This window comes from Primulina tabacum, chromosome 2 (genome assembly GCF_025594145.1).
Source record: "Primulina tabacum isolate GXHZ01 chromosome 2, ASM2559414v2, whole genome shotgun sequence".
NCBI classification, from domain to species: Eukaryota; Viridiplantae; Streptophyta; class Magnoliopsida; order Lamiales; family Gesneriaceae; genus Primulina; species Primulina tabacum.
In genome coordinates, this window is record NC_134551.1 from 46,348,087 (window position 1) to 46,359,912 (window position 11,826).

An 11,826-nucleotide genomic window follows, 5' to 3' on the forward strand; every position below is an offset into this window, starting at 1 on the left:
GGAGAAAGAAGATAAAATAGAGGAAGAGCAGCCGGGGTCAGGCCCAATAGACTTAGAATGTGATTGTAACTTTCCTTTCTTGTTTTTTTGTTGTAATCACTTCCTTCGGGCTTTTATCAATGAACTTTCCTTCATTTTATCTTCTATTTCTTTCCATAATTCCTTTAATAATTCATAAATGTCAGGCGTCTATAAACTTTTAGTAACTACTTGTATAATAATGAATCATGAAAATTTCTAAGTATTGTAAATGAACCGGGAATATTAACAAGTATCTGGGATGTTGAACCTTGAATCTTGAATAAACCTCCTTGCATTTTAACAAACGTTCAAGGTGTAGATCAATAAGTCAGGGTACAGAGCCCGGGTTGTTTGAATAACCTGAGTACGGAACCCTGGGCCGATGATCATGTCTCGGGACTTGAGAATGGTCGAGGTTTGGTGTCCCGAGCCAGGGTATAGTGCCCTGGGCTTATTCATACCCAAGGTACAAATCCCTAGGCCGGGGATCATGTCCCGGGACTTGTGAATGGTCGAGGTTTGGTGCCCCGAGCCAGGGTGTAGTGCCTTGGGCTTATTCATAAGCAAGGTACAGAGCCTTGGGCCGGGGATCATGTCCCGAGACTTGTGAATGGTCGAGGTTTGGTGCCCGAGGCAGAGTGTAGTGCCATGGGCTTATTCATAACCAAGGTACGGAGCCCTGGGGTGGGGGATCATGTCCCAGGGCTTGTGAATGGTCTAGGTTTGGTGCCCCGAGCCAGGGTGTAGTGCCCTGGGCTTATTAATTAACCGAGGCCTTGTACCTCCCGGGTTCATATATAAAATTCACATTCATAAACTTTTTGAGAAGAACAGATCTTTCATTATATCTTTTAAGCAAAATACTTCTTTAAATGAAAATACATTCCAAGGTCTTTTGAGAGAGCGTCATTGGTCGTCTTCTAAATAATATGCTCCCGAGCTAACCTTCCAGGTTATTTTAAAGGGCCCCTCCCATCGAGCTTCTAATTTTCCAACATCCCCAGCTGGATTAACCTTCTTCATGACAAGATCTCCTACTTGAAAGTCACGGATTCAGAATCTTTTATTATATGACTTCATAACCCGTCCTCGGTAAGCTTTCATTCGAATCAGAGCCTGCTCTCTCTTTTCTTCTACCAATTCCAATTCAATTGCCCGACTTTGAGTATTATCATCCAGGTAAGATTCTACCCGGGCAGAGGATTGTCCAATTTCAACCGGGAGAGCTGCTTCAGAACCATACACAATATTAAAAGGAGTTTCTTGAGTAGGTGCCCGGAGAGTAGTTCTATATGCCTAGAGAACACTGGGCAATTCTTCCACCCAGTCTTTTTCCCTACCCTGTAGCCTGGTTTTCAAGACTTGCACAATAATTCTGTTTACCACCTCTTTCTGGCAATTAGCTTGAGGGTAGGCAACAAAAGTAAAAGACTGAGTGATTTTCATTTCTTGGTACCAAGCTGTGATCTCCTTTCCCTGAAACTGCCTCCCATTGTCTGAGATTAGTCTCATGGGGACTCCAAACAGGCATACAATATTCTTCCACAGAAATTTCAAAACTTTCTGCTCAGTAATTCTTGCCAGAAGCTCGGCTTCTACCCATTTTGAAAAATAATCCACAGCCACTAACAAAAATTTCCTCTGATCTCGTGCAACAGGAAAGGGACCGACAATGTCCATGTCTCACTGATCGAAGGGACAAAATGCCCAGCTAAGCTTCATGATGGCGGCCGGGATGTGTTGAAAATTTGAATGATGTTGACAACCATCACAAGCCCGAATCACTCGGGCAGAATCTTGGCTCATAGTAGGACACCAAAATCCGGTAAGCATGGCTTTCTCGGCCAATGTTGTTCCTCCGAGATGCTCTCCGCAACATTTTTCGTGGATCTCCCGGAGGACATATTCCACCTCCCCCGTAGATAATCACTTCAATAGAGGTCCCTGAAATGATCTCATGTATAAGAAATTATTTAAGAGAACAAACCTGAGAGCTTGTCTCTTGATCTTCCGAGCATGAGCTTTGTCTTCAGGTATTTTATTGCTTACAATGAATTTGATCAGGGGTGACATCCAAGAATCCTATGGTGCTGGCAATGTTTCTTCTTCCGTGGAGAGGATTAACCGGGAAACATGCAGTACATCTCGGGTACTGACTTCTGATAAGGAGGCGGCCATCTTTGCCAAAACATCTGCTTCCCCATTCTCGTCCCGGGGTATCTGCTCAATACTCCAATCCACAAAAACTTCTAACTGGGCTTAAATGAGCTTGAGATATTTAAGCATCCTATCATCCTTAGCCTCATAAACGCCCTTTATCTACTGAGTGATTAGTTGTGAATCAGAGTACAAAATAATTCGAGAAGCTCCAATTTCCCGGGCAGCTCGGATACCAGCAAGAACAACTTCGTACTCTGCCTCTTTATTAGTCACCCGGGAGTCAATTCTTAGTGCTAGTTTAATTTTTTCTCCCGGGGGAGCAACGATCACTACTCCTACCGCACATCCTGAAAGGCTAGACGCCTCATCCACAAAAACTCTTCATACTTCCTCTTCATCAGGTTGAACCATCTCGGATAAAAAATCTGACAAGGCATGTGCTTTGATGACAACCCGGGGCTTATATTCAATATCATAGTCTCCCAGCTCAACGGTCCATTTGATCATCCTCCCGAAAACTTCTGAATGAGTCATAATCCTCCCGAGAAGACTATTAGTTAGCACAATAATTTGATGCGACACAAAAAAGTCGCAGTTTTCGGGCAGTCATAACGAGAGCAAGAGCTGTCTTCTCTACTTCACTGTACCGGAGCTCGGGGCCCCTAAGAGCATGGCTGACATAATAGACAGACCTTTGATCAGAGCCTTCTTCTTTTATCAGTACTGAGCAGACATCATACTATGTAGTGGATAGATAAATAAATAATTTCTCTCCGGGCTCTGGCTTCACTAAGACAGGCCGCTCTGCTAGATGGTTCTTCAAATCCTGGAAGGTTTGTTCACATTTCTCATCCCACCAAAACTTCTGGGCCTTCCTAAGAACCTGAAAGAATGGATAACTCCGATGCACCGAGCGTGATATGAACCGAGAAAGAGAAGCAATTCTCCCGGTCAGCTTCTGAACTTCTTGGACAGACCGAGGAGATGGCATGTCGAGTAAGCTTTGAATTTTTCTCGATTCACCTCAATCCCCCAGTCTGTCACTACAAAACCTAAAAATTTACCACTCATTGCACCAAATATACATTTAGCCTGGGTTAAGCTTAATTCCATAATGCACGAGAGTGGCAAAAGTCTCCTCCAAGTCAGAGATAAAATCAGCAACTTCCTTAGACTTGCCCAAGATATCATCCACATATACCTCTACATTTCTGCCCAACTGCTTTTCGAACACTCTTTTCATGAGACGCTGATAGGTGGCCCTTGCATTCTTTAACCCAAAAGGCATGACAACATAACAGAATGTGCCTCCCGAGGTGATGAAGCTAGCCTTGTCTTGATCCTCCTTTGCTAGGGAAATTTGATGATACCCCTGGTAAGCATCCATGAAACTAAGCAGTTTACATCCAGAGGTGGAATCCACCAACTGGTCAATTATAAGCAGTGTATAATGGTCTTTAGGGCAAGCTTTATTGAGATCCCGGAAATCCACACATCCTCCACTTCCCGATGGATTTTGTTACCAACACCACATTCGAGAGCCGGGTAGGAAATTGTATTTCCCGAATGTGGCCAGCTTTCAGCAAATCTTTAACATGTACATCAATCACTTTGTCCTTCTCAGGGCCAAAGTGTCTCTTCTTTTGCTTCACAGGTTGAGACCCCGGGAGGATGTTTAAGTGATGCTCCGCTATCAAGGGTGAGATCCCTGTCAACTCTGTTGGGACCAAGCAAAAAAAATAAGATTAGTTTTTAAACATTTTACCAAACTAACCCAGGTGGATATGTCGAGGTCTCAGGGCCACCCAGATTTCCTTGCCTGGTCCAATCTCTACCACCTCCTGCTCTTTTTCTGCCACAAATTGCACTTCACCCTCCTCTACCATCCTTCTCCCTCCCTCATCAGTTATCACCACCTTCTCCTCCCTCTTAACCTTTCTCTGGTCCACCCGGACTGCTTCCAAATAACACTTTCGGGAAGAAGGTTGATATCCCCGAACTTCACCCACTCGGCTCCCCACTAGAAACTTAATATTCTGATGGTAGGTGGATGCTACGGCCCTCAGCTCATTCATAGTCGGCCGCCCCATAATGATGTTATATGATGATGGGGCATCCACCACAGTGAAGGTGGTCATCACGGTTTTCTTAAGCTCTCGGGTGCCTAGAGTCAAAGGCAGGACAATCTCCCCTTCTGGATAAACAACATGTCCCGCAAAGCCAAAAAGCGCAGTCTCCACAATCTCTAACTGATATCCCTGCAGATCCATTTGTATCAGGACATCCTTAAAAATGACATTGACAGAACTGCCCGAATAAAAAAAATATCAGAATATCATATTTGGCCACCCGGGCTTAGATCACCAGGGCATCATTGTGAGGCAAATTCACACTCTTTAGATCCTCGGGGCCAAAACTGATGATTGCTTCATTCCCCCTTACCCCCTTCACCTCCATACACTCCCTCCTGCTCCTCGACTTCCTCGCTCGATTGGAATCTCCGTTAGTAGAGCCTTCTGATATCATCTTGATTACCCCCATGACAGGGGGTGAGGTCTTCTTCCTTTTGGGTTCGGATCTCTTCTTCTACCCAGATCACCCCCCCGGGTCACTTCTAGAATCCTCCCGAGTACTAGGCACTGGCTGCCGAGCTGTCCAGGGAGGGAACCTCGGCTTCTTGCTAGGCTGATTATGTCCCTGGACAGAGGGTGGGACATAATCTCTCTTGAGGGTTTTGCAATCCTCCGTTTTATGATAGCACACTTTGTGAAGGGTGCAAAATCCATTCTTCTCCGGCTTAATAAATTGCTGACGTGGAGGAAAGTCCCTGCTACACTCTTGGACCTCCTTGTCCCGGATAATCTTCAAGGGCACATGTTGAGAAAAATGCCTTTGGTTATTCCTCCTCGATCCTCTCTCTTCGGGCTTAGATGCCAGGTATCCCCTTTCTCTCCTCCCTGCCTCTCTCTTCTGCTTCTGTGCTTCTTCCATATTAATGTACTTTTCCACCCAGGTCAGAAAATTCTCGAAGTCCCCAGGCACCTTCTTTGTTAATGAACGAAAAAAACTCACCCTCCCTCAACTCCTGGGTGAATGCAGTTGTCTTGGTCTCGGTGGCACAAGTGGGGACATCCAGAGCAACTCTATTAAACCTTCTAATATAAGCCATTAGGCTCTCTTTCAGGCTCTGTTTGACTTCGAAAAGACTAAATACAGTCTTTTGTACTTTTTACTGCTACTGAAATGGTGTAAAAACATCTTCTGGAAGTCCTCGAAAGAATGAATACTCTGAGGGGCCAATATCTCAAACCACCTCTGAGCATATCTACCAGAGTTGTCAAGAATACCTTGCACTTAATTCGATCAGTATAACAATGCAGCATGGCCATATTCTCGAACCTGACCAAATTTTCCTCGGGGTCTGTATTGCCATCATAATTCTTGACTTTGGCAGATTTAAAGTTCCCGGAGAAGGTATTCCCGAACAATAATTTCAACAAATGGGCATCCTTTGGCAACTTCCCGAGAATGACCCCGGCCTTCCAACTGTCCTTCCAAGACCTTCATCTTCTGCCTCAACTCCTGCAACTCCTCCACCATAGTCGGGGACTTAGATCTGGCACTCGATTCTCTTTCCTCCATCCTTGTTTCTTCCTCCCCTACCTCCTGATCTCTATCCTGCTCTCCTCCCAACTGCGTAGCACGGTGAGAAGGCTCCCTCCGGGCCATAGCCTTTTCCACTGTCTCAGACACAATCCGAGCCAAATCCTCAGGAGATAATGTAATGACAGGGGGAGGTCCTGTGGGAGGGACACCCCCTTGTCCCGAAGTAAGTGCACCATCTCCAGTAGCCCGGGAAGTGTCTTGATTAGTTCTTCTGGTAGGAGCCAAATCAATGTCTTAGACTCAAATTCCCACAGACGGCGCCAATGATGATATCCGGGTGAATCGAGTATGAGATACGTGGGCAATCCACCGGATGATGATGATAATTTTATGTTTAGGAAATTTGAGCAAGGATAATGGCTTCAGTTGTAACCTCCAAACAAGTAAAGGAAGTCGTGAATGAGCGCTGGAGGAGTGTCCAGCGTATCCACTCTGATGCTTAAGTCAGTAGGTTGAAAAGAAAGGCAATATATGTGAGAATATATGTGTATGCTTGAAGATACAAAATTTTCAGAATCTGTAAATGAGAAATGTACCTGCTATTTATAGGAGGAGATCTCATCATTACTTTGTTTTCAGTAGCCCACCTGCTAAGTATGACAAGTCGGCTGCCCATACTTTTGCTTCTGATGACTTCTAAAATATGCCAAACTCATACTATTCTGACATATTGGATAGCTCATACCGATACACTCGAGTGTGGTGCGCTTCTCGAGGTAGCCCTGGTAAAATTTCCCGGGAGCTTGCATGAGAGCACGGGCGCTCTATTGCTCGGGAAGAAAATATCCCGGGCGTCCCCCCCGGCTACTGAAGAAGGTACTCTGCATATTGACTCTGATTTGGACTAATCATTTAGTATTTCGGGTCATCCATGACCCGGGCTCTTATGAAGCTATCACCAAGTATGGTACGAGGCCCTTTTTCTCGGTTGCATTATCATCCCATCATTTTCAATTCTTTGAACATTTTGGCATCGGTTACGATCCATTATTGGAGAATTGATGAAAATTTCTCCCAAGGTTGTAATTCTTTCGCCATTGATGATGGCCGGTCTGTGATGATCACTTGGAGTTAGGTTTGCTGCTTGTTTATCAACAGTGGCTCCTAATGACGGTTTTTGGGTCCGTTTCTGAGCAGAATTCGGGGGGCGTAAGCAGCAGAGATTTTGTCCCATTTGAGCTTTTTATTAAAAAAATCAAATGGTGTAAAAGATTTCATTGGCAACGAATGTTCGACATGGGAAATACCTTGAAACAATGGTGTATGAAGGGATTCTAATGCAGAGTTCGACGGTGGATTCGTTCTTGTCAATATCTGGGAATTTATTTGGACCGTTCATCTCCACATTCACAAATAGTAACTTATATATAACATATTATATATGTAACATAATCACATATATAAAATGAGAATTAAATGTAGTCAATATTTTATTTATGTGAAGACAATTCAAATTAATAATAGTAACTAATATTATTTTGAAATATAAGTTTGTTACTCATGAATTTTCCAAAGAATGTATTGTATATATGTGAACGAGCGCTACAAGAAAATGATTTTCACAGCACGTCATCAACAGCGTGCATTAAAAGCATACTGCGAATATTACTTTTAACGGCGTGCACCCATATGTGCGCTGTTAATATTGCTGCACTTGACAGAAATAACGGCGTGCATTAAACGCACGCTGCGGATAGTAATATCTGCAGCATATATTTATGTATGCTGTTAATAAATTATATAAACGACAACGTGCAGTTATATGTGAGTTTTTAATAAACAATGCAATTTTCGCAGCGCACAATAAAGGCATACTGTAAATAGTATTATTAACAATGTGCATGTTTGTGTGCGCTGTTAATAGTAAATCATTTTTAAAAAAAATTGTGTTTAGACATTAACGGCGTACATTAATCGCATGCCGTTAATATTATTATTCACGACATGCATATTAGCACGCTACGAAAATAGGCGCCCAATTATTTAGAACAATTTTTAAAAACTGTCGCTAAATGTAGGGACAGTTTGGATACAACCGTCGCTAATTTAAATTTAGCGATGGTTTTAATTAATAAAACCATCGCTTATAGCCATATTAATAAAACCGTCGCAAATTATCTATAAATATCTGCATTTTCGATCTATTTTCATCCACACAACTTCACAACACTTAAAATTTTTCTCTCTTACACGATTTTAGTTACAATTTAGGGTACGTTTTTTCGTTTTAATTTTTGGTTAATTTTTAATTGTTAATTAAGATAATGAGTATTGTTAGCATAGTCAGATTGTAAGTTTTTTTAAAAAAATTTATTAAATTATAAAAGTATTTTTTTATTTTGACAAAAATATTAGCGACGGATTATGATATACTGTCGCTAAACTTAGCGACGGTCGTTAAACGTAAAACCGTCGCTTAAATTAGCGACGGATTATAAACTGTCGCTAAATTAAGGACGGTTATTTAGCGACGGTTTTTGAACTGTCGCTAATTATTGAAATTTTAGATGGAATATTAACGGCGTACATTGCATGCTGCGGATAATTGTATTAACGGCGTGCATATGCACGCCGCGGATAATAATATTAACAGCGTGCACATGTACGTCACGGATAATCTTGAACTTTCAACAGCTTGCAGTTGTGCAGCAGTGTAATGTACGCCGCAGAAAGAGAATATGCACGCTACAAAAGTCATTTTTGTTGTAGTGGGGGTACAAACATTTGTGCATGCATTTGTTTTAGATCTAAATCAAAAGACTATGTATACAGAGTTAAAAAAATTTATAACTTCTCAAACTGATAGTTTATTATAATTTAATAAAAAATTTGGAGTAACCACAAGACAAAAAAATTAGACCCTAAAGTAAAATTGAAATCTTTCTACGGCTACAAATTTGCATTGAGAGAAAATTATATATTGGTCCAGTAAGTTGATTTCATTGTAATTTTAGTCATATATTATAATCATGTTTTAGTTTTGTTGGGTTAAGTGTATGAGTAAGAGTAGTATGAATGAGTAACTTCTTTGGAAGTTCTCGTACGTCAACATGTTGATGTTGCGTCGCTTGATCTGGTTGGTTAAGTGGACTGTAAAATAATGATGACATATATTAACGGGGAATATTGTCTCTATTGGGGACAAGGCCAACGGTAGGTGAAGGATAAGACCGGTCTCTAAGAGATATGAGACAGTAACAGCAGATAGACACGCACCTCTTCAGACTCATGAGCTAATGACCCAATCCATTAGTACCTAAGTAAGTGCATTCTGCGGTACGACAAGTATAAGAGAATAAAGTTGTGTCTTGCCTAACAGCTATAACTTTTGGTCTAGTGACAAACACGTGATCCTAACAACTGATATCAGAACGAGATCAAGTGTTCAAGTCTCACAAGAAGCATATTTATATACTTCTTGGAGGGATGTTAGTTAAGCGTACATGAATGGGTATAGTACTAGAATGAGTGACCTCCTAGGAAGTTCTCGTGCATCAAGCTGCTGACGTTGCGTCTCTTGATATGGTTAACTAGGTGGGCCGTAAAATAGTGATGACATATCTTAACTGGTAATATTGTATCTGATGGGGACATGACCAATAGTAGAGAAATGATAAGACTGATATCAAGAAATATGAGACATCAAGGTGGGCCATAAAAGAATAACGTCATATTTTAAAAAATAATATTTTTTATACTGAGGACATGACCGATGATAGCAAAATGGTAAAACTAATCTGAAGTGATATGAGACGGCACCAGCAGTTAGACATGCATCTCCCGGCACTCATTGACTTAACAACCCAACCCACTAACATCAAAGTAGGTGTACTCTGTGTTGCTACAAGTGTAAGGGAATAAAGTTTTATCTTGAATAATAAGGGAATAAAGTTTTATCTTGAATAACAACTATAATGTTATTCAATAATTCGGTATATGAAATTACCGAAATTGATTTTATAACAATACTGAAAATTTATGATCAAGCGCTTATCACTAGGTCAAAAACTATAGCATTTATCCGAGGCGCAACTTTATTTCCTTATATTTGTGGTAGCGCATATTGCACCTACTTGAGTGATAATGGGTCGGGCTGTTAAGCCCATGAGTGCATAGAGATGCGTGTCTATTTTCTGGTGCTGTCTCATATCCCTTAGAAGTTAGTCTTACTATTTTCCTATTGTCAGACCTGTCCCTAGCAGAGACAATATCACCCATTACGATCTGGTGTCACTCTTTTATGGCCCATTTAGCCAACCAGATCAAGCGGCGCAACGTCAGTAGCTTGACGCATGAGAATTTCTGAAGAGATCACTCATCCCAATACTACTCTCACTCATGCACGCTTCCCCCCAAGAAGCATAGAAATATGCTTCTTGGGACACTTGAACTCATGACCTCTCTCTGATACCAATTGTTAGGATCAAGCGCTTACCACTAGGCCAAAAGCTATAGCTGTTAGCCAAGACGCAACACTATTTTCTTATACTTGTGGTAGTGCATAGTGCACCTAATTGGGTGTTAATGGGTCGGACTGTTAGGCTCATGAGTCAGTGGAGGTATGTGTCTATCTGCTGGTGTTGTCTCATATCCCTTAGAGATCGGTCTTACCCTTTCTCTACCGTCGGCCATGTCCACAGCAGAGACAGTATTACCCGTTAGGATCTGGTGTCACTCTTTTACGACCCATTTAGCCAATCAGATCAAGCGGCGCAACATCAGCATCTTGACGCATGAGAACTTCTCAGGAGGTCATCAATCTCAATACTACTCTCGTTCATACACGCTTAACCCAACACTACATGTTCGATATTTTTTAATATGATAAGAACGATATACCGAAATTTTCGATATTTTTCTCATCCCTAATCTTATTAAAGTGCAAATTCATTACGTTTGAGCACTTGTTCATCACTTACTGATGATAAAGATGGGACAAATGTTCTCCCATTGAATAGGTAATATAAGGGATTTATTTTTGATTGAAATATGTACCTCAAACACTAATATAGTTAATCCACAAACGATGCGAAAACTTATAATATATAAGGCTATATATTCACAAATATTAATTAATTAGCGTAAGCAACGATGTATATAGTCAAAAGCTTGGCCCAAAAAAACTAAATTATTTTAATGTATTAATTTTGGTCCAATATGTGATTTAGTCAAGTGGCCTAATTTTACAAAAATAATAAATATATTATAAACTCATTAAGAAAGTGGGTTTAACACTAATTTTTTTTTTTATGTTTCTCAGCTATTTTTAGATTTATTTTCTTGACTCTATTTCCATGATTCGATTTTTGTAGACCATGTTATTGCGCATGGAAAGTATTTGATGAAATGAGTGAAAGAGATATATTGTCCTGTACTAGTATAAATTGTTGGCATATGATTTGTTTGTTTTTTTTATTGTGAGAATATGATTTGTTTAAAATAATGATAATGAATTTATTTGGAACTCAATCATAGTTGTTTAAAAAATATAGTGTGATTCTTTCAATATATTTTAGTATGAGGAAATTTATACATTATAGAAAAAAGAGATTTATTGATATTTTAGTGTGATTCATATTATGCACTTTAAACATCCGTGTATGTTCATATAGAAGAAATAATTTATTGGTATTTACTTTGTATATTTCTATTGTTTCGAACTCTTAATTATTTTTAATATATTCAATACCAAATTTTATCATACGTTTAGTTTTAAATTTTTAATTAAGCCAATAAAATGTGAAGTTTTATTATATATCATTTTGTTTTGGTCTCTATTTTGCACACACAATTTTGGTTCTAATCTTTTTAATATTTTTGTTTATATTAAGTTATTTTAATGTCAATTCAAGAGAGAAAGAGGAGAAACAATATTCCATCATTCTTTAAGCCAATAATAGATAATCTTTTATCACCCAAGATGACCGAAACTCATGCATCCATTCTTATTGAGGAGTTCGAACCTCCTTCTAAATCTCA

General features: G+C 40.2%; 2 protein-coding genes across 2 annotated transcripts; both read right to left on the reverse strand.

Annotated features, from left to right (window-relative positions):
• Positions 1-1,317: 1,317 nt before the first annotated feature.
• Positions 1,318-1,701, reverse strand: LOC142537769 (uncharacterized). Its single transcript, XM_075643262.1, has one exon. The coding sequence runs from the start codon at positions 1,699-1,701 to the stop codon at positions 1,318-1,320; it is 384 nt and encodes a 127-aa protein (XP_075499377.1).
• A 1,567-nt stretch (positions 1,702-3,268) lies between these two features.
• Positions 3,269-4,722, reverse strand: LOC142537770 (uncharacterized). Its single transcript, XM_075643264.1, has 4 exons — positions 4,546-4,722; positions 3,956-4,439; positions 3,705-3,898; positions 3,269-3,607 (listed from the first exon to the last, which is right to left on the reverse strand). The coding sequence occupies exons 1-4, from the start codon at positions 4,720-4,722 to the stop codon at positions 3,269-3,271; spliced, it is 1,194 nt and encodes a 397-aa protein (XP_075499379.1).
• Positions 4,723-11,826: the final 7,104 nt, after the last annotated feature.